The 26988-nt window shown below is 37.7% G+C and overlaps 2 protein-coding genes across 2 annotated transcripts in view; both read right to left on the bottom strand.

Annotated features, from left to right (window-relative positions):
• The window catches only part of rcan3 (regulator of calcineurin 3), a 45632-nt gene extending 35167 nt beyond the window's left edge, over nucleotides 1–10465 (bottom strand). The window contains exons 1-2 of the mRNA XM_077539156.1: nucleotides 10292–10465; nucleotides 8840–9097 (exon numbers count right to left, since the gene is read on the bottom strand). Coding sequence (XP_077395282.1) covers nucleotides 8840–9052 — 213 coding nt within the window. The 5' untranslated portion in view covers nucleotides 9053–9097; nucleotides 10292–10465. The remainder of the gene's footprint in view (nucleotides 1–8839; nucleotides 9098–10291) is intronic.
• Nucleotides 10466–11013: 548 nt separating this feature from the next.
• On the bottom strand, nucleotides 11014–16042 carry nipal3 (NIPA like domain containing 3). Its single transcript, XM_077539874.1, has 11 exons — nucleotides 15817–16042; nucleotides 15668–15736; nucleotides 15308–15479; nucleotides 14788–14847; nucleotides 14369–14514; nucleotides 14153–14249; nucleotides 13923–14058; nucleotides 13656–13744; nucleotides 13343–13406; nucleotides 12273–12367; nucleotides 11014–12192 (listed from the first exon to the last, which is right to left on the bottom strand). Exons 1-11 carry the CDS (start codon nucleotides 15850–15852, stop codon nucleotides 12005–12007), a joined length of 1152 nt encoding a protein of 383 aa, XP_077396000.1. The 5' UTR covers nucleotides 15853–16042; the 3' UTR covers nucleotides 11014–12004.
• Between the last annotated feature and the right edge of the window lie 10946 nt (nucleotides 16043–26988).

Raw genomic sequence — 26988 nt, forward strand, 5'->3', positions numbered from 1 at the left:
AGGTTAATTGGTGCTCCGAATTATCCATAGGTGAGTTGCGGATGGTTGTTCGTCTCTGTGTGCCCTGCGATTGGCTGGCAACCAGTCCAGGGTGTACCCCGCCTACTGCCCAGAGCCAGCTGAGATAGGCTCCAGCACCCCCCGCGGCCCTTGTGAGGAATAAGCGGTCAAGAAAATGGATGGATGGATGTGACCTCACGAGCCTGTTTTGAACTGTGGTCAAGTGTCTGTTTTGAACTGATGTAACCAGCACCTAGTTTCAACTGGTAAGACGCTATGTGATCTTTGAATCTTTAACTATTTAATTGGTCAGCAGCCAATAAGATAATTCCATGTCAGTCCTGTTACCCACATGTCTAGCCACAGCCAATCAGATCGATTCGCTGTCTATATAAGCCTGACTGAGAAGTGTGTGTTTTTGTCGGATTAATACCTCTGTTCCTCCGTGCAACTCCAACGCCCAAGTTAGCTTAGAGTCTCGTTTTTTCTCGTCTAGTCAAGTTTGTTCCACGCCGCTCGATGTTATCTGAATAAAGAGTTAAAATCTTATTTGTGTCCGCGTTCTTGGGATCCAAATCCCGAACATAACAGCACGAGTAGCTCTCACTGGTGACACCCACTTTAGGGGGGGTTTATAATATTTTTATTTGAACAAGCGTAACCTTTTTGTGAATGCAATATTTGCTACTAGGGGTGTGAATTGCCTAGTACCTGACGATTCGATTCGTATCACGATTCACAGGTCACGATTCGATTCGATACCGATTAATCCCGATACGAATGGTCACGATTCGATACCGATTAATCCCGATACGAATTTATAAGTCGATTGTTGTGATTTTTTTCCATTCAAATTTAGAAAATACTATCAGTAAGCTTGTAGAGTGTAAGATTTATATGAAAATGTATTATTTATTTATCTTAAATTTCAGTCTTATAGAGGTTGTAATCTGTTTCATGTTTGAACAGCATTAAAATAAAAATATTAAGGCTTAATGTGCCGTTCATATAACATTCTTCCATGCTCAAGGTGTGAATCCTAAAAAAAAAAAAAAAAAAAAAAAAATCGATTCTGCCGATTATTGAATCGATTCGAGAATCGTGCGATGTAGTATCGCAATATATCGCCGAATCGATTTTTTTTAACACCCCTATTTGCTACATACAAAATAAAAGAAGGCAAATAAAATAATTCCATAAAACATAAAAATTAGTTAATTATAATACAAATGAGGAGTACAGAGTAAATACTTTCAGAGAAAAAAAACAAAACTGTTCTGTTCCGAACGTGAGTGTCATCTGTTTTTGGCCCACATCTCACATCTGGTAGGCCACCAGCAGCTGTTGAGCCTTTTAACCCAGTACAACAGATTAGGGGCCGTCAGGATGAGCCGGCATCATTGTGTGAACGAGACAGAAGATGAGGAGGGGCCTGCCATCACATGCACTGATTGCTTTGCTTTAAAAATAAAAAGAAAAAATATATAATCGGGTCAAATCTTGGAACGGGTCAGGCGAACCCGCCAAGCCGCATATATGCACCATGGCTAAGAAAACCAGACATAATAATAACAAGAAAGCAAGAGGAAAAAAAATCAGGTCAGAAAAGGACCCGAGGCTGTCTGAGACGCTTCGGCGGCCACTTTCTGAGAGATGGTTGTCATTTTGGGAAAACAAAGACAATAGAAAAAGCATTCTACCGGCTCGAACGCTCAAGTTTTCCAAATCGCACACTTCTCAACTTGTCGGCCTCGAGACGCCGTTAACGGGGGCGTTAAGCATGAATGAGCACTGGAGAGGGAGCCACAGGAAAGCAAATTATTTTGGAATGTCACACCGCATGGACAAAAAAAAAATGATGGGAGAATAATTGACAAGAATAATGTGTACTTTTCTTGAAGTGGCAAGCGGCAGAAATAGGTTACAATACAACAAACAAACCTATCAGCACATCCAGGAAAATTGAGTGGAGTTGTATTTTAACTTGCACAACTTGTTACAAGTTGATCTTACATTAACCGGCTCAAATTTGGGAGATTTATGGTAGTCTGCTTTTAACTTGAGCAACGTTTTGGAGCATTACAGTAGTCTTATTTGAAGCTTTGCGTTTTGGAAGATAAATCTATATTTTAACTTGTATGCCTTCGCCAGTTTTTTTTTTTCATTCTTATTTTACCATATTTTATAGAATAAAATTTCCTCCGATTCAACCAAGAAATACATTTTATAGTCAAAAGTTATTCAACTACTAAGTAAAAATTGTTTTCGATGAGCACAATGCAGCCCACCTGATTTCTGTTGTACTGGACAAAAATGGTATTATCAACAGAAAGACACAATATTTTTGGTAGAAATTAGGCATGAGCTGGCACACTAGATTCTGACAGTATGGTAACCGTGAGCAAAAATATCACGGCATTAAAATTACAACTCTGAAATGACCTTTTTTGAAATATTTGGGTAAATAAAAATAGTAAATTTTCCACTGAACACAATCGACAGTATTATCTTTCAACAAAAATATTTGGTATAGAAAAAAAAAATTGTACCCGTGGGCTACTCATTGCTGTCCTTAGGGCTAATGAGTACCCGCTGGTACCACATTAATCAACAGGGTAAAATGACAACAGTGGAGAGCGCATTACCTGACTTTATGTGAGTGGCTTTGTGACAAGAGCTCAGCATGCAGTGGAGCAGGTAAAGATGCTCCATATACTTATAAGTCGCAGAGCCTAATTCGTAGTCAGCTAGCAATGTGCTGACATCTATGATCTCCAGAAGGCTGACGTGGCTCCTTTTCCACTTGCCAGGTAGATATGTCAGCGAGCCCCTAATTTTTGGTCCATTTATACCAATACACCAATAGTGTGGTGGAATAAACTATAACTTTGAAGTATCCTGGTAGCATACAATAACTGATCAACACTTTTTAGCAGCATTTCAGTGGGGTACCTAGTGTTACATTATCTACAGGGTGACAATAGACAGACTGCAGTCCACTAAAGAATTAAAAAAAGCCTTTTCCCTAGATGTTTAGGATGATGTCTTGTAGTCCATCGTGGAAAGCCAATCCAGTTAAAGGTTTAAAGGTTAAATTGCCAGATGACTGAACTCAACTGTGGCCTCACAAACTGCTAAACTTCATGGATCTCTACAAAACCTCTTTCACACAAATCGTCTGCATGCCTTATGCAACTCCTAAGTTGGTTTACTGCAACGTTCTATTCTTGAACACGCCCACAGACCACGTCTTTTTTTAGAGCCGATTCAGCCGCGGAACAATCTTGATTGAAATAGAATTGCACATGGAGGCTTATGTGACATTTCTGAATAGTACGGTTTTATAAGCACCCGCCGTGTCGCCAGCAAAGTGCCAGCTGGGAGCTGAGCTGTCACTTTTATTGAGGCGACCGTGCACAAGACCGATCGTAATCGCTCCCGGAGAGCAGACATCTTTTCCTTGACACTTTTATTTTAATCTGAAGATTGGATGCATGAATATTATGGGATCTATTTTTGTGTCAAAAGTACTAGACTAGCCCGAGGTGCGGCGTTAATCTGCGTAGGGGCAGGCTAGACCAAGTGTATGTATTTTTATAGGCGCACGGTCGATGGATGTTTTGCACCGTTGTGGGCATGGACATGCACACTTGAATCGTAGCCAGTTGAAGCGGCTCCTCACATTGCCAATGGGTGTGCAAGAGGCGCACAGTCCTTCACACGGCGGAAGCAGAGACTGATTTGCAGGCAAAAGTACATGCAAAGTACAGTTATAAAAAACTGCTGTGTTCGTGCAAGAAAAGATGACAATCTCTTTACATGCTCATTTGCATACAGAGGTAGGTCAATAAACACAAAACAAATGCACAAGTCTGCACAGCATACTAATATTGAGGCCGCAGAGGGAGCAGGGCCCAGCGGCACTCACTCAACTCTGCAGCGCATCATGTCTGACCTTCAGCCTGGAGAGCATCACGCTCCCTCACGTACAAAGCCATCCACCACCCTCACACCCACTAACACCACCACCTCCCTTCCCCAAGGCCAGCACACAAATAGACTGCAGTCTGACAGATGCAAACATATCGCTACATCACCAATGTATACCCTGATAACACGCAAACGAGAATCTTTTGTCAAGTTGTCACGTTAATTATACAATGGACCCTCAAAAACGGAACACCCATAGGAAATATGTTAGAAAAAAAACAAAAAAAACACTTTTGATATATTTGGTGGCGGAATTTTGGTTATTTTGGCTTCACTCTATCATGGGCTTTTCATTTGCGACCATAACTTAATCTATCTATATTTAATCTATGCATGTTTACTGCACTATTTTGCATGGGTTTTTTGTTGTTGCTTTTTTTGCTATTTTTCTTCCTTTTGAGTCGGACCAATTAAAAATACAGCAACCATGAACTTGGCGTCCCCAAAATGCCTGTTCATTCATTGTGGGTGCGTTCGGGAATACACTAAACTCATTTGCTCCAAAACACATATAAATATGTTCTATTTTAAATGTTAACATGCTCCCAAAAGTGTATTTATGTGTTGTTGTTTTTTTGTTTTTTTTATGCTAGAGCATACAGAAGGCTTTGATGTAGCCTCTGAACTGAAAAGAATGCTTGACGTAATAGTAGTTATTCCAGAAACGGTAAGCAGGTAGCAGCAGAGTATAAGAGATCAACCAGGGCCATGTTGAAAAATCCTCAATTACTCACAATTCTAAATAGATTTGTGAATAATGATGAAACTTAGCTATATTCTGATTCTAATTGCTGCAAAACGGAAACAGATAGAAATATACTTTTTTTTTTTCCCCATGAAAGAGGAGACTCAAATCTTTCTTTTGGTCTTTCTGTCAAAATCCAGTAAAATTGCCGGGAGCAAAGCAGGTTGCTTCAGTGAAAATGTCTGGGAAGTGAGTGAGTTAAGCAAACACTGCTGACTACAGGCTGCATTCAGAAATGAATAACAATGTTAAAGTTTTGCTTTTTAGTTGAAAATGTCTTACAAGAAGCAAAAACCTGCTTCTTCTTTTTCCAATTAAAAGTGGAAGTACAGCACAAGGATTTACAAGACTCTATGGTCCTCGAGTGACTCGAGTGTGTTGCACATCTTCTTTAAGACCATCTTGAGCTTTGTGGCTGTTTCACCAGTATGGACTCTTTAAGTAATTGTATTTGATTGTACTCGGAAGATTGAAGAGCTCTTCAAATAATATCAGCAGCAGCAGCAGCTTTTCCCTGCGCTGATTGGCCATCATGTCCGCTGACTGACCACTATCAGGGACAGTGACAGGATAATGGCCAAGCTGACCTTTCCCTCCACTAACACTAATTTGTCCCTCTACTTTGCTCATCCATCATACAATGTACAATATATGTTCTCTAAGAGTGGTGCACAGAACAAGGACTTTATCTACGTGGATGCACTTGAACATCAGGGTTGCAAGAAAATTGTTAAAATATTTTTACACGTTGCAACATTTTTTTTTAAGAACACACTAGTCCTGTTTTGAAGGTCCTATGCCCTTTTTATCAGAATATTTGCTCCTAGTTTGAGAGCTTTAATTATAAATCCCTTTTTCTATGTGTTCTTTTCCAAATCATTTTTCGATAGTTAACTTTTTCCTGACGTACTCATCATTGGGTGTCTTGAAATGTGCTGTAAAACTTTGACATTACTTCCTAATATTACATCTATCCATTATCTGTACTGCTTAATTTAAAAAAAGAAAAGAAAAATCATGCACAAATAGGCCTTCCACAGCAAATTGAAAACATTCATACAGTAGTGTTTAAAATTTCTATTGGACCTTTTCAAAGTGTATACGCATGACAGTAAAAGACACTTTGAATAATCACCATCACCACAGTTAAAGCTCCAACTCCACATAAGAAGCAAAATGGTTCAAACATTCCTCCCCATTTTACATACAAGTGAAAGCAAACAGATCCTCTCTTAGTTACACAGAAGAAAAGGGAGATGCTTTTACAGCCACCTAAGAGCATCTTTGCTAAAATGGCTGTCTGCCTTTGTCCTCCTCTTTTGTAAAGAAGCACGCAGTGTGTGATCACAAAAACAGCCTGTCCTCCGGTATAAGCGCACAAGAAGGAGGTAATGTCGGTGCTGGGAGAGAGCCAAGAGCAAAGACAAACAAAAAATTTAGGTTGCCTTGTCCCCGATGTCACGCCTGTTAGTTAGTAAGTGGGGGCACCTTTATCCCAAAAGTGGTCATTGCACCTTCAGTGGTCACTATGATAAATTTATGAAAAATATGTACTGTTATAGTATTGTAAAAGTTGGATTAACCACGGATTGATTTGTCATGCATAGTGTGGCACCAGAGTGAATTAATTGAAAGGCGACTGTTGATGTTGCTGTCTTGGATGCTACACAATGCTAACGGAGGGTTACATTGTACATTCTTGTGTGCGACATCTTCACTCATTTGCGACATCAGAGAAATCGTATGAAAGCAAACAAACAATTCCCAGAAATCAAATAATTGGAATATTGAAAGGAAAACGGTATTTGATCCCTATCGCTAATCATGCTGGAGAGCTTCGTATTTTTTGATGAGGTAATGACTGTCAAATCCTGAAGAACAAACAATTTAGAGTCTTCAATTACCCTAATGTACATTTTTAACTTATTTGCTCCCAAAAACGTATAAAACATTCTATTTTTAATATTGCCATGGTCCCAAAAAAACGCATTTATACGCTTTTTTATGTGTTTTTATGCAAGAGCATACATAAGCCTTTGATGTAGCTGCTGACCTGAAGAGGTCACTTAAAGCAATGGTAGTTATTACAAAAAAAAGAACGCCAGCAGGTGTCAGCAGAGTATAAGAGATCAGCCAGGGCAATGATGCAACAAGCTCTTTTCCCCAGTGTTTTGAACAGGTTTATGAATAATGATGATATTTAGCTATATTCTAATACTAATTGCTGCAAAAAAGAAACAGATACAAATATATATATTTTTTCCTGCTGAAAGAAGAGACTCTAATCCAGAGGTGTCAAACTGCATTCCTCGTGGGCCGCAGTCCTGCAGGTTTTCGAGCCTGATAATTATCCTGATCACTGAATCAGGTGTGCTGGAGTAGAGATACCTCGAAAACCTGCAGGACTGCGGCCCACGAGGAATGCAGTTTGACACCTCTGCTCAAATCTTTCTTTTGTCAGGTTCCATGTTTTTATAGCAATATAACACTGTGGGCCTTGCAAAATCAAAGTCAAAATCCAGTAAAACAGCCGGGAGCGAAGGGGGTTGCTTCAGTGAAAATGGCTGCGATGAGTTAAAATGTGGGTGGAAGTCGGAGAACCAATTAAAAAATGAATTTTGATTTACGTCCCCTTTAAATAGTTTGTTTTGGAAAATGTCATGGTGGCTGGCATCAAATGCTCTCGTGGGCCCATATACTATACGTAGGTAAAAGGACCACATGCTGTCCTTGCGTGTTTTGTGCTTGTAGAACCAATTGGCACCTCCCCGAGCCAAAAAACGGTCTAATAGAATAATCAGTTTGTGCTGTGTGATTTCTCTTCCCTTTCCAAACCAACCGGCCTCATTTTGAAAAAGTTGAAACAAATGTCAAAATGTCTATTTATAGCACGCCTCGCTTAATTGAACCGCGCAGAGGAGAGAAATCTATTGACACGCTCCGACTGAAGGGTGCGAGGGTGGCATTTCCACTTAAAAAGAGGCAGTTGGAATTGTAATGAGGCAGAGAAAAGGGGAGGCAAAACAGCAGACTCACAAAACCAGAGTGATTGGTTTAAAGGGATTTTTATTTTATTTTTTGCCTATAAATATGGAAAAGATGGGATCAAAGAAAGTGCGCAGAGGAGAGTTGCTAAAGTGCGATTAGAGAGAAGGACTTGTACGGAGAAGCGTTGGACTGAGTGGTTACAAAGTCGAGAGATGTGAAGCATGCCGGCTGGGAGGACTTGACAAGACAGCATAATTGGATTAAAGGGGCAGAAAATTAAAAGCATTTTTTTTGTATTCACCTCGAAGCAAGTAGGGTGCAATGATCCAAATATTCTTGTATGTAAAAAAATAATATATATGTTGAATTCCGACTAAATCATAAGTATTAAATAAACTCAAAATGTGCACTTACATAAACTGCAACAGAGGATGATTATTATTAGTGATTGGGACGTAAACACTAAAATAAGGTCATTATTTTTTTTTCATATTCTTATTGTTGCTTTGGTCATTTTGTACTTTCAATTTCCTGTGTGTGAGTCTTACACTTTTCCTCGTTGCCATGAGTGGCACTCTTCTGCGGAAGCATCACAAAAACAAAAAAAACACAAAAAAATCTAATTATACTTAAAATGCCAAATCCAATTTAAGTGGAGTTAGCACTTTAGATGTTAAGCAGGCTGAAGTCTTAGAAGACTTGATGTTATTTTTTCCAGAAAATCTGTTCAAGGACACTGGGCTAGTTCTATTTCATTACATTTTTGATGTGCTCTACATTGCAGTGAATACGGAATGAGCCGTGTTATGAATAGCAAAATTCTACAAATAACTGACCACCAACACCCTGCAAAGGGGTTTGTAATCGTGTATAAAGGCCACAAGATGGCGGCAAAGCAATTAAAATGGCAAGGACCAAAAAGTGCCAACACCAAAAAAATTTGAAAAGCAATGAGTTAAACCAAACAACACCAACTTTCCACCAGATGGTGCCAAAGTAATACTTTTGCAAATATGAAGACTTGAAGGCATTTTCAGCAAGTAATAGATAATTTAAAAAAAAAAAAAACTGAATATGCGAATTGATAGCCACAAATATGCAAGTAAGTTGACTCACCCTGTCCACGTCGTCTTCGAACACCGCCTCGTGGACGCCGCACGCGAAAAGCGAGGTGGGCAAGTCGCTCAGGTCCATCATCTCCTCGCCGACGCCGTCCTGGTCGTTCTCCCCGAACACCATGTCCTCTTCCTCCTCCTCCTCATCCTCCTCCGGGTCGCTACTGTAGGCCTCGGAGCCGTTGCTCCACGCCTTGGAGCTCTCTCGCAGCATGATGAGCCTTGTTGGTTGGTGTTTCACAAGCAGGACGATTTGGCACTACGGAGGAGAGTGAAGAGTTTTAAATAATCCTTTAATCATTTTCAATATCACTTGTCCTCATTATGGTCGCGGGTGAGAGCTGGTGCCTGTCCCAGATGACTTTCGTGGGAGAGGCAGGGTTCCTTCACGACGGACTGGTTGCCAGCCAATCACAGGGAACTGCCGTATAGATATAAAAAGTTGCTGCTCAAATGTCAGGTTTTTGTGACATAAAAAAATTACACCAATATAAAAAAATTCTATATTTGTTAGACCATCATTACGACCTATACGCATAACTCAATTGGGAATAAAATCATGAGAAGAAGAAAAAAAATATTGCTGCGATAATGTAGTTGCACAAGTGTGCACACCCTCTTGTAAATTGGGTCATGGTTGTGTTCAGAATTAACCAATCATATTCAGTTGAGTTGAATCACTATCAATTTGTGAGTTAACTGATTAGCTAATTGTTATTATATGTCCTTGTTAAGTGTAAAAGTAATTTTATGCATATTTATGTTCTACCACAAGTTAAGTTTGTTTTCTGCTTTGTGACTCCCACCTTTGTTGCACTTGACATATTGAAAGTATGCCGCCATATAATTTGCATATTCAGTTAATTGTATGCAAAATCACAAAATAAAATGGATGAATCATGAACCATACCATACCTGTCATTTTTCTTTGCTTTTGCTGTAATCCAATTGGTTTATAGATCACTATATTTACAAGAAAATATAAATGTCCACTCCAGTCTGTTTTTCATTGGTATGTGTGCATGCTAGAGCGTCAGTGATCAGAATGAAAAGAAGCAGCAGGTTGCTGTTTCTTCTCTAACAAGCGCTCAGCAACAGCGACACCTGGTGACAGAATTAATTAAACATAAATCGTCATCCACTTGTTCAGGCACAACACAGCCTCCTCACGTTTGTCTTGAATACGACTAGAAAGAATATATATTCAAACATGTAACAATTAAAATGAAATATTTTATGTGGAAAACAGCACGCGTCGAGGTTATTTGCCTCCAAGGACACCGAAGGACACAGAACAGTCTCATTATTACGTAAGGTCCTCATTCAAAATGCACACCGACAAATGATATCGTAAACTAGTTCCACGACCAATGAATACACACAAACTGCAAAAACACACAATATCTAACTCCTTCGTGATTCGCCTATAAATGCCGGTTGTTCCATAACTCACCCGACTACCGTTCGTGAAGACAAATCATCTCAAGAGGAACTTCACGTAGAATTTGAGGAGTCGAACGCGTGACGCCGCTTATCTTCTTCAAAAAATATCACATTTGCTGTCAAAATGCGATGTTTGTTATGATGGGATTAGTGCGGCGCAACCTAACAACTTCTCAGCACACGAGAAAGCTCGGCCAATGAGACGGCGGCGGAGGTTGAAGGTGGCCAATCAAAAAGCAGTATTGGAAATGCCGCCCTGCCCTCAGGAAGTGAACGCGCAACCGGTGGCTATCGGTGCTCTCATTATGAAAATCAAATAACTCCAGTTTGCTTATGAAATACATTTTTCTTTTTTCCTTTTTTATTTTCTACTGTTGTGAACAAAATATTTACCAAAATGTTAATTTAAAATAAGTGCACAGTTTGCGCTTTCATTGTCATTAATGTGACATGAATCAGTGTGGATTTAAATCCAATAATGAAACAAGTACATTAAGTAAAAGTGAAGAGGGAATCAATTGTTATTTTTAAAAACTTAAATCGACATCTTCCCGTCACATTACCGCAAGAATATTTGTTCTTTTTTTTTTCTTTTGCAAGCACATCCGGGCATTTCTGATATTTTCCCCAATATACGGAATGCAAAATGCTTCCATACGGTGAAAACATCCCCTTTCAAAACAATAAATACATAGATAAATGAAAAAAAAATACACACACAAGAGCCAACAGTCAAACCATGAACATATCGTATTTGTTTTTGGAGTTGCAATCAAGTAGAACCCAAGCTACTTGGTCAACAAACTGCACAAATCACCCCCCAAATCACAAATCACTCAACTTTAACACTAACACATCAAACTTCATAATAGAGATGGTTGCCTGTTTTTGTCCAGTGTAGAGCTACAGTACTCCCCTTAAAGGCACAATAAATCAATAAATACAATAAATTAAAGCACTTGCATCGGATCCATTCACAAAAAAAGGTAGTAATATAACTCCCAAAACAGGAGGCAGAATTGGAGTAAAACCTGCGCTTAGGGAGACATCTTAAAAGGCAGATAAGTTACAGTAAGTCCAGAATTTAAAGCAATCACTGGCGAGGCTTCAGCAGTCTGCGGAGATCATCGAGAACATAGAAATGGTCCCCCAACAGTACAACGTCACTCTTACATTGCCAACGCTACAGGCAGTAAGCTTCAAGGCACAAAACACATTTCCATGTTTAAAAATCCAGCATCTTTAAAGATGTTTTGCTAGTCCTGAGCATGATAGTACCTTAAGTTTGATAAGCTTCCTTGCAGTTAAATAGGCAGACATACATACAGTAGAAGCGCCAAAGTCAATCAAATCATTTTTACCTAACAGATGTCTAGCATGTGTCCATAAGGATGACTCGTGGGCCACATAGAGACTGCTCTGATCATTAATCTGGCCCAATTGGCATTTTATTATCCTTTAGAATTTGATGCATTAATTTTGCATTATTTGCTCCCAAAACTGGTAATTAAAATCTGTTTATTTACTAATTTTTTTAAAAATTGATTTATCTCATTACACAATGGAATTGATTTAGCGTGAATATAACAGGAACCATTTTTTTCCCCCTATTACCGGTCCTTTTTTCCCCATTTGGATTGGATTGTGTTTGACTTTGGAGGTTTTCCAAAAAAAAAAAAAACGAAAAAAAAAAAAAAAAACCTACAGTCACAAAAGCTTGTTGCTAATCTTGCTTCCCTTCACGAGGCCCATTTGATGCCCGCGTGGGTCTGAAGCCGGTTGCGGGTTGCTCCATGCTGGGGGGCTGACAAGAGGAAGTGCTTCCGTCGCTGTTGACTAGAGCACCATACGAGAAACTACCGGTGAAGTTAGCCGGGACCTCCGGACCCTTGCTGTGAATGGTTGGCACACCTGATCGTGGACAACACACCTGATTCAGAATCAGCCATCCAAATGGTGTTTTGGTTAATGTGCATGCCCTTTTTACACACCGTTACTCATATTTATGGTGACGTAAGGCTCGAAGTTCTTGTTCTTTTTTCTGGTTTTGGTGATGAGGAAGACACCCAGGTAGCATGCCGCAGTGCTGTAAGACACAAAGAAAAAAAATAGTTAAAAACAGTTCACTTGATTGCAAAGTTATCCTATTTAATAACTTAATTGGACCCCAATTTGATTTTTTTACAACAAACGTGTCTTAGACTAGCCATGTTTAGTGCAATTAAATATGTACTCTTCCACTAAGCAGTAATTCAATGAAACAGGCCCAAATTTCACACTAAGTGTGAGTAAGTGTGAGTAAATTCAAATGAGATCATAAGCAATGTATCAATGTATGTATGTAGCATTTACTAGGGGTGTTAAAAAAATCGATTCAGCGATATATCGCGATACTACATCGCGCGATTCTCGAATCGATTCACTTAAAAAAATCGATTTTTTTTTTTTTTTTTTTTTTTTTTTTTTAAAGAGCTCAGAATTGTTCATTCGGTAGTCTTACCGATTCAACGTCTTATCATCATTGCCTTTTTTTTTTTTTTGTGTGTGTGAATCGATTTTTAAACTTCCATTTTTAATGGAAAAATATTCAACAAAACGTCTGACTTCGGGTTAGGATTCACACCTTGAGCATGGAAGAATGTTATATGAACGGAACATTAAGCCTTAATATTTTATTTTAATGCTGTTCAAACATGAAACAGATTACAACCTCTATAAGACTGAAATTTCAGATAAATAAATAATACATTTTCATATAAATCTTACACTCTACAAGCTTACTGATTAGTATTTTCTAAATTTGAATGAAAAAAAATCGCAACAATCACCTTATAAATTCGTATCGGGATTAATCGGTATCGAATCGAATCGTGACCTGTGAATCGTGATACGAATCGAATCGTCAGGTACTAGGCAATTCACACCCCTAGCATTTACTATACCTTTTGAAACCATTTTGTTTGATGGTGCGCTGTATTTTTCAAAAATATGTGCTTTGGTGCTATAAAGGTAAGAAAAACTGATCAATAGCACAGTGTGTTCGATTACATTATTTACTTACCCCAATAAGAACATGCTGATGTGAAGGATGTCTTCATGATTAAATTCCAAGTAAAAAACGGCCCCTTAAAAAAAAAAACAGTAATGATGTCATCACTTTTTTTTTTGAACCAACAGAATACTTTTATTCAATTTGAACTTTTGACATCATTCTGAAAGCATTTCCGAGCACTTTAATTCAAAAGCAAGAGCAACTCTATTTTGGCCTGTGGGTGAACAAACACGGAGCTTTTCGACAAACCTGCTTCTTGATCACGCCCATGTTGATGAGTAAACAAAAAATATTTAAGCAATACAAACATCCCGTGACTTACCTGCCAAGACTGCCAAGGTGGTGGACAGGATGTAGTTAACGCTGGCGATCTGGCACGACTCGTACAGTTTGGAGGCTTGGGAGAGAAAACTGCATAAAAAAAATTAAAAAAAAAACAAGAAAAAAACCACATCACATACAGAACTTAAGTTACTCATCAATTTACTATTTTTCTTTCCATTGTTTTCACGTAAAAAGTTGCAATTATTATCTTCAAACTTGTCGAGCCTTAATTCAGTTCTAAAAGCACAAAATACTTGCCACTCACCTGGCTTGAAAAACGATCGTAGCCACCATGCACACAAACATGACAGTGAAAATGGGGTAGTTGAGCTGCATGGAGCCCTCGAGGCTCAATATCAACATGTGGGCCACGGCCTTAACTGAAATAACTGTGACTGAACCTGAACACCACACACACAAACAGACATTTTAAGTATTAAAATGATGAACTATACTATTACGAATGATAGGAGCTGAACTTTTTTTTTTTTTTACCTAGCAAAGCAACCAGCAGCAGGATGATGACGAGGTAGTTTGCATTTTTCTGTTTATAGAAATATAAAAGCAGGCAGAACGTGATGATCTCCAGGACCTGCCCAGAAAGACACAAAAGAAATCCAATATATAATGTGGGAAGTGACTGTTGGCCTAAACGCGACTCAAAAAATTAGAAGACAATAAATCATGTGAGGATAGTGAGCGTGAACTTACCAGATATAAGAGAACGGGCCATCCGACGAGGTGTTTCACTACAACTTCCGCTGTCAGTTTTTCATGCGAGTTTGGTCCAAAAGCCACGAAGAGGTATGCCCCTCCGACAGATAGGAGGGCGCCAAGGAAGGACAGCCCGTGGTGCTCTGGAAGCAAGACACAATGCAGCATTTTATTAAAAAACCAAAAAAACAAAAAAAACAAACAAACAAACAAACAAACAAAATCTGAATTTTCAATGTGGGCATAGTCAGTTTGCGTTTGGCACATTTTACTGGTCATGCCAGGTATAAAACACAATTTAACCCCCCCCCCCCCCCACAAAACAAAACAAAACAGTTAAAACATTGAATTAATAGCCGCTGTCTGTTTTTAGCGCATATTGCAATCAAAACACTGTCTGCCAATGTCACACTTACTTGCAAACTCCTTTGGCTTTAACTTCTCATGCATGAAAATGAAACCCAAAATGTAGCTTGCTGAGAGACAAAAAACATAGGAAAACACATTAACATCTATTTTTCCCTCCATGTCAGGGGTAGAGAATGTTTTTTTCATGCACCATGTAAGTTTTAATAAAATAATAACTCAAACGTAATAATAATCAAGTAGGGATGTTACACTTCTACTTCTAATGATGTAGAGTACATTGTGTTATCTTGTGTGTGAAATGAGATACATAAATAAAGCCGCGTTACTTGTTTTTTTCCTCGACAGTGTACAACTTTATTTTTGTTTAATATAACTACTTCAATAATCCCCCACCTCAGAGTACCCCCAATACTTTGGTAAAAAATAAATAAATTAAACCTCATAGGAACACTCATACAAATCCATAAATGCTATAATGTAAACATTTATACAAACAACTGATATGGAAAGGTTCCCCACTATATTAACACTGAGGTTCGATACCTCCGTCAAGGAAGGAAAACTCACTCAGGATGGAAACAGCATTGAGTGGTGCTACAAGGCTGAGGGGGGCGAAGGCGTATGACACAAAGTTGGCTGCCTCGCCTAGAATGGCGAGGAAAAAGCCAAACCACCAGGTTTTTGTGTGGTAGAAGATGCGTGGGTCTTTGGCTCCCACGATGGTCACATGGCCATATTTCTGTCAGAAAAAAACAACACATAAAAAAACAGATTAAACAAATAATCAGATGTGATGTAAACAGTACTGTGTAGGCTGATAGTACAGTAATGTATTTCAATAAAGAAATAAGAAAACGAAGATTTTACCAAAAAAATAGACTGACAGACAGATTTCAAGTTAAGCATTTGTTAATTCACATACTGTACCTGGATATTTAAGGAGATGCTGACAAGCACGTTTCCGAAAATAGCAAGCAAGGTCCCGATGAGATTATTCTAAGAAGACAAATAGACGAATTTATTCTCAGTTTGGATGAATATTACACATATAGTTGAAACGATGTGAATAGACATACCGTGTACGAGTCTTCGTCTGCTCTGCTAACATCCATCGTTTTAGCCTTCGATAGCGATTTAGCATTTAAGAAGCAACAATCACACTTACGATTCGATATTTCATGTTGTAAAGTAGTATTTATTAGCGGTCGTATTTCTCAATTTATTTGCCTTGAGACACACTTTCGCAGTCGGAGCAGGTAACTTCCGGGTTCGAATGACCAGTTCGACAACCATTTCAGGGTGCGTCATATGACGCTTGAGTCACGTGACAGAAAGCGTCAACCAAGTATAATTTATGGTTTTGAAAATGTTGTGCTTATCTTATATTGCTATTGGGTGAATTTATACACAAGACTAAATTTAGTAATTCTTTTCCACGCTTCCATGTTTTATTTTTTATTTTTAAAGGGGGGGGGGGCTGATTGCTCACAACGAGAATAATACCCCCCCCCAAAATAAATAAATAAATAAATACATACATACATACATACATACATACATACATACATACATACATACATACATACATACATAAAAACAACAACAAAAAGTCGAGTTGGGTTTTTTGTTGGCTATACCATGGTATTAATACATCCATTAATTTTCTTGGCCGCCTATTCCTCACCAGGGTCGCGGTGGTTTTAATACATTTCTCTTAATTTATGTTTTTATTTTTCGTATTAAAAAAAAAAATAGCAGGAGATTTGCACAGTACCGCAAATGGCCACCAGGTGGTACCATTGAGCCAAATCAGATATTTGGAAGCCACGGATCGACCGTGCAAACAAGCAATTCTGATCCGACATACGATACGATATTTCCAGGTGACGACAAAGCGTCACGAACTAGCACAAATAGGCCACAAGGTAGTCGAAAATGTACCTCCATACTATACAGTAGGCCTACTGCATCATTCATTCAAGACCAAGAAGTAGTTTTCATACAAAAGCCATCCAGAAATGCTATGCTGTAGTTTTGTATTTGTGTGCAAATGTGCAGTTTGGCACAGCATTATTACATTACCCTTATATTATTTGATGTATTGGAATATATTGGAATTACCATCAAACATTTACTAAAATTATTACTTCAAAAGTGTACTTTTTACCTTTTGAAGAAAAAATATATAGCCTGTATATTCACGTCAATGCTGTTTCTTCAACATGCAAAATAACAATAATCTTGATGAACAAACTTTATTATTAGAACTGTGCAATAGGTGCTATGAAGGAGGCACACAAATGTGAAAGGGTCTAACAATAGGCGCCAGGGTGTAAACTCCCTCTTGAAAGGAACGAGATATTAATCATGTCAGGAACTGATGAGTCACTACATCAATTTGAGAAAGAAAGAAATATGGCAAAGGGCAGAATGGTATAGGTAGAGTTTTCTTTGGTAAAATTGAATGGATGTTCAGGATCAAATTCATCATGTAGACTATTATTACATTGTACATTTTTGAATGGCAAATGAAATGTTTATTTCAATCAACAACTCCTTTCGACTCAGCATAAAACTTCCTTTTGCAAACCAGTAGGGGGAGTTAAACGCTACAAATTCAGATACGCCAGTGAGTCCCAACCATAATGAGAGACTATGCACCTGTTGCCACAACAAAGTAATGGTGCTCAACTAATCAAGAGCAGGTTGCAGATTTGCACATTTGTGAGAAAAATGAGATGATCAGCTCATCAAGGTGCATCTTGTAATAAAAGCAATAATATAACACTCAATCTGCCTGAGAGATAGTGATTTAACAGTGATCATTATTGTGGTTGTGTAGTTTTCAATGGCATGCGACTGTTCTGCATAGTTCGGCTGCAAAATTTTAGAAACAGCAATAGCATTTCCAAACAATAACCACAATATCGTATTTTCTACACTATAATGCGCACCTAAGAGCCTTCAATATTTTTTCAAAAGCTGACCATGCGCCTTATAATCCAGTGCGCCTTATGTATGGATCAATATTGAGCCGCCACAGACGCAACAGGTCTCGTTGTCAAGACGCTATTCGGTGACCCTGCACGATCTGTGACGCGCATGCGCAGAAGATCCCGCCATCTTGGATCGCTAGCTAATACGAATACTTTACCTCAGAGAAAATAATAAAACAGCTTTTTATTCATTTCGGGAGTGAATCGAGTTGTCAGAAAGCTGGATGATAATCTGTTAATAAAGTTTGACTGACCTATCTGACTGTTTTGTTGACATTCCTTGTAGCGCAGCACCATCTAATGGATGCATAACGTAACCCCAACCTCTACTGAAGCACCTTATATATGGAAAAAGTTTTAAAATATGTAATTCATTGAAGGTGCACCTTATAATGCGGTGCGCCTTATAGTGCGTAAAATACGGTAATTAGAATATTACTTTTTTTTTTTCTGTTTTTTTTTCCTAAAGCGAAGTCTTTAGTCATGTCCATTGTCTGTCAGCCACATGCATGCACTATACGGTGACTGTTCGGCTGAAATTTGACCCATTTTGACATTTGGCAGCAAAAAAAAAAAAAAAAAAAAAAATGTCATTCTTTCCTCCTGGAATTTGATGAATTTTTCGAAAATCGTGCAAAATACAAACAAATGAAATTTCTTTTGCAAACTCCTCAGACTGTGAGGTGAGCGAGGTCAAATTTACTCCTGCCAGTGGGTGTTAATTCAAAGAAAATGGCAACAATGTTCAAGAGGCACCATGAAATGGAGTATATGGCATGGAAGAGGCGGGACATGATTTTGCACATCAGTTTGGTTCTGGTCCGGGTTGCGAACGCGCAACCGAGGAGCACAAAGTATTTTGACGCAGCCCACACGTCGCAAACCGAACCGAAACCAAACTGATGTGCAAAAACAGTCCTGCCTCTTCCGTGGCATATACCCCATAGTCCAATTTTGTTTTTTCTTGCACTACACCACAATAAAAATTACAAGAAGAATTTGCAACCGCAATGCAATTAGGCTACTGGAGAAGCTATGCTAGCCTAGCTTCTTCATTTTTGCCAATACTGGCAAATACAGCAGCTGTATAAGATCTGTCATAAAGTATCATCAAGTACTTTAATACCGACTATTTCAATTGCAGTAAATATGCAAAATTTTCCCATTTTGAAGAAGAATGAAAACTTTCAAAATCAGTTCATCTTTGTACACCCAATCATGCACAATGCGCAGTAACCACTCAAATGTGTTTTTTTTTTTATGTACTTTTGTTACTTATACTGAATGTATCACCTGTAACAAATATCTTCCGCATTGCGCTGATGCATCCAGACAAGCTTTTTAAACACAGTTACATCATAAAGGAATCATAATTAGTTTTCTTTTGTGTTACTAAATACAACCCATGCTGCAGTTGCCCTTTAAACGTTCTTTCAAAAACATTAACGGCGTAACCATGCAGCCTCATACCAAGAATTAAACCTCAACCGCTTTTCAGTGCCACAAAGGTGTGTTTCTCGTGTCACCGCTGCATGAAATCATCCCCGCTTAGTTTATAGTGGACGGACCTGTTCCGCACCACCCGTGCATGAGCCAGCGGCGCACTCTTCCAGGACCGTTTTTGCACAGTCCATGGAGGGCCATGCGTTCATAAATTTAGGAAAAAATATGATGATAATGTGTGTTACTATGAGCAATTGTGGGTTAAACCTTAGTTTTTATGATTATTCGGCCTATTCATTTTTTTTCTACTATGGGCCATATCTAGATCTAAAATAAGGACAATAAACTATAGCTGGTCAAATGAGAGAAAACAGAAAAATAAAGAAAATAAGGCAAATTGTAATATATTTGCCCACAAATATTTAAATGATTCATTGGCTGCTGAAATTTGTTGATTGTTGTATTCTGAGTGCGTATTTACACTTCTGCGTTCAAACTCTTGTAGTGAACTACAGTCAATATCCAGGATTGGAAATTTATTATTATTATTATTATTATTATTTTCTATTTCCGTATATATTTTCATTTGAAGAATTTCAGATGTCAAATTTTGATTACCTACATTAAAATATATATATTTTTTAATTAATTTTTTATTTTTTGGGGGGGAGGCATTTTAATCTTCATTTTTATAATAATTTTAATGTTCCTTTTTGTAAGAATTTCTTGTTAAAATATTTGTATAAATTAAAATGTTTACTATAAATTATTTTTAGCATTATTATTATTTAGCATTTTGCTAGCATTTCTCTTGAGAGTTATGAAAAACAGTGGCTATAAAAAGTCTACACACCCCTGTGCAAATATCAACTTTATGCGAAGTTCAGATGTTCTAATAGGCTTTTCCTGACATTTGCTTCTTCTTTACCAGATGCCTGAAGGTTTTGCTAACACTGAGTCACAATAATTCACTCCACCAAGACTAAGGCCCCAGGTCCAGTTGAAGAAAAACAACCCCAAAGCATCATCCTGCTACTGCCATATTTCACTGTAGGAATAGTGTGCTTTTGGTGATGACTAATATTGTGTTTACTTTTGGAATTATGGCCAAAAAGTTCAACCTTGTTCATTGTTCATCGAACCAAAACACATTTTCCCGGAAGACTGCCTTGAGGGAGGCCCCAGTATTGTTAAAATGTGTTTGGGGCCTGTAATCTACAGGTAACAATGTCCAATTTTAGCCACGGCTTCCTATAATTTACATTTATCGCCATTAACGTCTTAGAATAGACGAAAAGACGAGTGACATCCGGGTCACAACTCGCAACACTATATCTCGGCGACGTGTTCCCTGCCGTGCGTGGGCCACCATCCGTCATCTTCCGAGGAATGCGTGAACGTTAGTGGCAAGTGCGGCAGCCCTACTTAATAACCGCCGGGCCTGTTCTACAAAGCAAACGGACCGGCATCCATTTGTAATGACTGAAGAATGTGCGTACGTTAGCTGGAGACACGGATTGAAGGGGATCAGCCGCGCGTGTGTGCGCGTGTGTGCGTGTGTGGTGTCGTGCAAACAGGAAGTCACCTCCCCGGCCTGGCCAAGTTGTTATATAGTGTTGGTGGAAAAGCAGGCTTTTCGGAAACTATGAGCATGTGAGGACTTGTCGGGAGCACTTTAGCAATGGCTGCTAATGTTAATGACAAAGTGCAATAAAAGATGTCAGATTGCACTCTGATAGAGTGAATGGATGATGCAATTTTGACTTCAAGAATGGATGATCAGGAGCAATTCTCGGCTCAGAGGTTTAGGATAGCTGAGCTCCCGGGCCAGGCAAGAGAAACAGATCATTTAACTGTCGTGTACATTTGAACCTAAATTTCATTCAGTCATTTATGAAAAGAGAAGCTGAAAGCACTTATAGGTCATGGGCATCCAATCAGTTAGCTTTTCAGTAGCACCTTGGCTTTAATATTAACACATGCACAAGACAGGCCATAATGTGATTTATAATTAACTATGTTTATTTTACACAAGATTGTATAGTGTGTGATAATTTGGGGTGGCTTTCGTAGATCATAGAATTTCATTGGTTTCAGTTACTTTTCAAATGTATTCACTTTAATTTCCTTATTGTTTAAAACAATATTTTGTTCCACAGTCAGCCAACGATACTTTACGAAGTTCAAATCAGTTTTTTTTTCATAGTCGACTCTGTCAAAAGAAATAGACAAGAAAGCCTTCAAGTAGGGGTGTGCCAAAAAATCGATTCACAAACGAATCGAGATTCTCATTTATTAATCGAATCGAATCGATATTAATTTCCAAAAATCGATTTTATTTAAATTAGAAATGAAGAAAAAGGGGAAAAGTAGTTGTAGCCCACATGCTGTTTTGTAGAAAAAGGTACTTACAATACAAAATTAATACATGTTTAAACAAAACAAAAAACAAAAAAAAAGACACTTTAATGTCTCTATTTTAATTTTGTCTTGCAAAGCAGACTGGAGTAGATCATGACAATTTTTTGCATATCTGTAAATTGAAGCAGAAATCATTTATTATTGGAAAATTGGAAAACTGTTGACCGTGAAGAACAACACGAGAAAATGGTGGTGATACTAAATTTACTTTGTACAAATATATCACAACAGTAAATTAAAATATCATGAATCTATTCCAGACCTAAAAAACACACCACCATTTTTGTTACACTAATGGAAGTAGTACTATGTTGTATAAAAACATAACAAAACATAATAAAAGAGAATATACAGGAAGAAAAAAAAAGTTTTTTATAAAGTGTAATTCCTGTGCACGTGGACCTCAAACTGGGGAGGGGTGGGCTGGTGTATTTTCTGTGGACCCCAAGCATGTTGGGGTCCCAGAGAATCTTCCCCAACAATCTCCTGGCCGCCTCATTAGTTCTAAAAAATCTGTCAGCACCACATACCCACATAAATAATGAAATAATTTCAAGAGTTATATTCCTGATGTCAGTTTGGGAACATGTGGGAGGTGAGGATGTATGAAGGTACAAATTTTATGTCCTGATCTAAATTTGAATTATTCAGCCTTGTATACTTTATCATAATGCCAATCAGGCAATGACAGGCCAATGTTTTGTCAGTGAACCGCACTGAACGTTTGGGAAAGTCCGCACGTATTTGTGCAAACATCTGACGATAACGATCACTTGGCAACAAACGTGTGTCCATTGGCCTGCATTGCCGTGAGTGTTGTGTCGGTTCTCTCATCTGTAATTAGGAATTTTTCTTTTTTAGCTTCAGGGACTTTGACAATAAGCAGTGCGGCGTGTCATTTGTGAATAACAGGAATACCTTTTTACATTACGTGTAGTCTTTACAGTGTTATACAACTGGTGAAACACAAGATGCTTACATTAGAAGTATGATCAAAGTTTTGTTTTTAAACAAACATTTCGTGAAGTGGTTCTTAAACTTTTTACTAGGTCAAAATACACGTTTCCAAGTACTCCCATATTGACAAAAAATAAAACAGTAAGTTTCTATTTAAAAAGTATATAACTTACTGTAAACCACTGTATTGTAATGTATGTAAAATTGTACCTGTCTTGGATCCATAAAATATTAGTGGGTCTGAAAAGCGAGCTGTATAATTACACTGAAGAAATGACTTACTCGACTTCAATCCAACTGTTTATGCCCCCACTACAAAAACATAAATATGTAATATTTATAATATGTAATAAAACACATGATTATTTAAAGGGATGCTTTACTTATTTAGCAATTTTTGGCAGTCAAACATTAATATTTTGTCTATAATTAATTTGATATTTTCATTATTTTTCATGTAAAATTAGTACCTTAAAAAAACACATTTTGCAACTTGCTGTTGACTGAAAATGACATCACAAGGACTCAGGCAACAATCACAGCTCAGCTGGTGAATGTCACATGACCAAACCAAGAAAACAGATGTGATGTCATTGTGATGTCATTTTCAGTCGACAGCAAGTTGCAAAATGTGTTTTTAAAGGTACTATTTGCACGTGAAAAATAATGAAAGTATCAAATTAATTATAGATAAAATATTACCTTTTTAATGCTATAATGGGCAAAATAAGCGAAGTATCTCTTTAATGCATTCAGATGTGCTTTGCTTAGTTACCCAACCAATCAGAAGACTAAAAAAATGCTGACATCATCATTAGCCAAGGCATAAGAATGGTTTTGATATCTGATAAAAACAGATGGATTTTGCTGCTTAATTCATATTGCACAAAGGCAACATTAATCTGATATTCCTTATTTACACTATAGTGGTGCATGCAACATACTGCCAAGAAAATTTTGGGGTTGACTTTTAACTCATTCACTGCCATTGACGGCCATACCCGTCAAATATCCATTTTACCTGGGCAGTGAATGAGTTTGAGTTTGGTTTATTAAAAGGACAGTGTGCAGTAACATTAAAAAGATGGCTGCACCAGATTTAGCAAAATGCTAATTTCCATCTGTAGTCCTCACAACTAATACAACTGAACTGTACTTCACAAATGTGTCGTGAGTTTGTTTGTGTGTCTGAGACTTGACACATTGTCTGCTTGTGTTTGTGCGAGACAAGAAAAAAAAGAACATACTAAGTGCTGAAACTCGAGCAAAGCAGAAGCGAGTGGAACAAAAGACTGTGTTTAATGTTCTTTTTTTCCCCCCCTCCATATTTTCAGCACCCTGCAATCAGCGCATCTTGTTAGCTTTGGATTCAGGTTAGACTTGTTGCAGGAGACAACTCCCTCTCTTCCTCCTCCTCCTCCACCCTCCTGATGTGCTCCCCCCTCACATCACTTCCACTCATCCGTTCACACTTCTGGCACCATTTGCATTTCTCTTTTTAAAGGAGTGACATGCGGCATTCGTCTCCAAGGCGTGACCGTCTCTCTCCCGGGCCTCGGCCTTTAGTCCTTTTCCTTTCTTCCTTCTCTCCCTCCCTTCCTCGCCTCCGACTGACAGGTGAATTCTCCTTCAAGACAATAGCAGGTGCATGCACGGGTGCCATCAAGGCTCAAAAAAACGTTTGAGGAGCAATTTTCTAATTTTGAGGAGAAATCATTTTCAGGTGAATTATAGTGACCTGAAGCAAGGGATTTATTAAATAATATAAAAACGAAACTAAAACTGGGGAGTCAAATAAATTGGCTGCATGCAGCTATCAAATATTTTAGCATTTGAGTATCCTGCTGAAAATTCTGAGAAATCGTGAATTTTGATCAACTATAATTTTGTGAGGTTAAAGAGAAATTATGAATATAAAAGACAAAATAAGACGTTTATTTATTTGTTTATTTATTGATTGATTGAATTTTTATTGTTTATTTTCTTCTTCTTCTTCTTCTTATTATTATTATTATTAATTCACTCTCTGGTGTAATGACCTTATTTATTGATTGATTGAATTATTTTTTATTTTATTATCTGTTCTTATTGCTGCTGGATATGTAAATTTCCCAGAGGGAGCCAGCCCAAAAGGATCAATAAAGTCAATTCTAAGTCGAAGTCATGAAACAATCGGTTTGCTTATTTAGATAATCAACCATTTTTATTTCTTAACCAACACTCTTTATAAAAAAAAATAATAATAATTAAAAAAATTAAAAATCTGAAATAAAATCAAGATAAAAATCTAATAAAATTAATAAAAAAAAAATTTGGTGCCTTCTGTTTGTAATAAAAGAATTAGATTTTTTCAACTTTTATTTATGTATTTATTTATTTTGAAATTATGCAGCCTCTCAAAGAGTGGCCCAATTGTCATCAACTGTACAACCTTTAACTTTATTATATTTTATTCTCCTCACTATTCTAACTTATATCATACTCCAAAAATTCACCCCATTCAGTCTATTATTTATTTCATTCCAACTATTTAATTTTCCCAAATTTCCAAATTTTTCACCCCAAAATTCTCAGTTCATTCTCAATGATACAATCAATAATGCAGATCCACATCACTCCCATTCAAATTTTCAGCTCATTAAATTCACCTTCAAGAATAATTTTCAACAATATATTTCCACATCATTCCATATCTTTCTTTATCATTCCATATTATTTAATCTTTCCAAAATTTTCACCAGTATCATTCATCATTCTATATCATTCAGTATCATGCAATATCTTTCCACATCACATATCGCACATTTTCACCCAAATCATTTCATATCATTCCATTACTCCATTATCATTCCACGTGATTGTATTTCATTCAATATCATGCCAAATCATTCCACGATTCCATATATTTTCATTCAGCATTCCAGCAGCACACAATTTCTCCAGAAATTGCATTTTCTAGTTGTACAAACATTTTTACATTATTACTGTAAAAAAAGAAAGAAAGAAAAAAAAGATTGATAGGTACGGTATGGCGAGATGTCAATCTTCCTGTTCTGTGGTCTGCAGAGCAAACACGCCCTGCTGGAGCCCTTGAGCAGGGCACGCCGTGATTGTCTAGCAGGATTGTGGAGAAAAGGAGTGTGCGGTTCTTCTAATTCCATAGCGTGTTGGGACTTGTAGACTGAAACTGGGCACGAGACAGAGAAAGCAAAAGGGAGGGAGTGGATGGCTGGAGTAGGTTATGGGCAAGTATCACAGGTGCATATGTCAAGGTTGTTTTTTTTTTTTGTCTTCCTCTAATAAGATTCCCAAGTCATTTTAAATTTAAGGAATCAAAAGTAAAGTGCAAAAAGTATTAATATTTGAATTTAGTACCTTTGCTCACATAAGTATTTGAGCCCAAATATTATTTTAATTACATATTTTTGTGCAAAATACTTTTATTTGTAACATATTGGCTCTACTCCAGAATTTTTTTCAAAAAAATATTTTTTTTTCTCAAAATATTAAAAAGAATCCTGTGATTATATAATTATGATTTTTTTAAAATAAATTTTTCATTCTTCTAATCCACACCCTTACTTTTTTTTTTTTTTTTTTTTTTTTTTACAAATAGAAATGAATTTGATTGCATGTATTAAATCTTAATACATCTGATTAAATGTTTTCATTATTTTGCTTATATTACGTAAGTAATTGAAATTGTGTTCATTCTGAACAACAACTTTAATTAGCAAATAAAGGCTTGATTAAAATTTTAATAAAGCAGCTGAAAGTGTAAATAAGTTACAGAAAACAAAGTGATGGGAAATGAAATCATGCAGTGAGTAAAAAAATAAATAAAAAAGGACAGCATGCACAGGACGGGCATGCCTGCGAAAGCGACGAGACATTGTGGTGGTCTGAACATGTTCCAGGCTTTTTATTTGAGATGATGAGGCAACCGTCCTGGAAAGCTCTCCTCCTCCACTATCCCACGGGAATATCCGCCGAGGAAGAGGGATGGAGCGAGGATCGTGGATGAGGAAGGAAGGAGGGAGGAGGGAAGTGAAAGGGGTAAATGTCAGTCAGTGCAACGGAGAGGTGATCGGGTTGAAGCGGCAGAGAGGGCGAGACGTTTATCGTGAAGAATCACTCCCTGCCTCACTGACGTGCGGTAATAGGTCAAAGCTGCGCTCATGCCTGCTTGAGTGTCGTTTTCCCAGAAACATATCCTCGAAGCGACCCTCATCATCCTTCCATCACACTTGAGTCTGACCCACAATCACTCTCTCAGTTAAGAAGCACAGTAAGAAAATTGTTTTGAAGTGTACAATTTCATACCATTACGCTACACATATAATTCTGTCCAAACAGTGACTTATTGACCCGTCACTGTGCTTAGCTTTTTTTGTTAATATTGGGCCACTCTATAGTCACTAAAGTTAGCCT

The sequence above is a fragment of the Festucalex cinctus genome, chromosome 12, assembly GCF_051991245.1.
Source record: "Festucalex cinctus isolate MCC-2025b chromosome 12, RoL_Fcin_1.0, whole genome shotgun sequence".
Taxonomy (NCBI): Eukaryota; Metazoa; Chordata; class Actinopteri; order Syngnathiformes; family Syngnathidae; genus Festucalex; species Festucalex cinctus.

What these genes read in the sequence shown, in the direction of transcription:
- nipal3 (XM_077539874.1), bottom strand. Translation starts at nt 15,852, where the DNA reads ATGGATGTTAGCAGAGCAGACGAAGACTCGTACACG. An exon ending in GCATCTCCTTAAATATCCAG is followed by an intron (nt 15,480 to 15,667) that starts GTACAGTATGTG and finishes TTTTTCTGACAG; the next exon opens with AAATATGGCCATGTGACCAT. An exon ending in ACGATCGTTTTTCAAGCCAG is followed by an intron (nt 13,745 to 13,922) that starts GTGAGTGGCAAG and finishes TTTTTTATGCAG; the next exon opens with TTTTCTCTCCCAAGCCTCCA.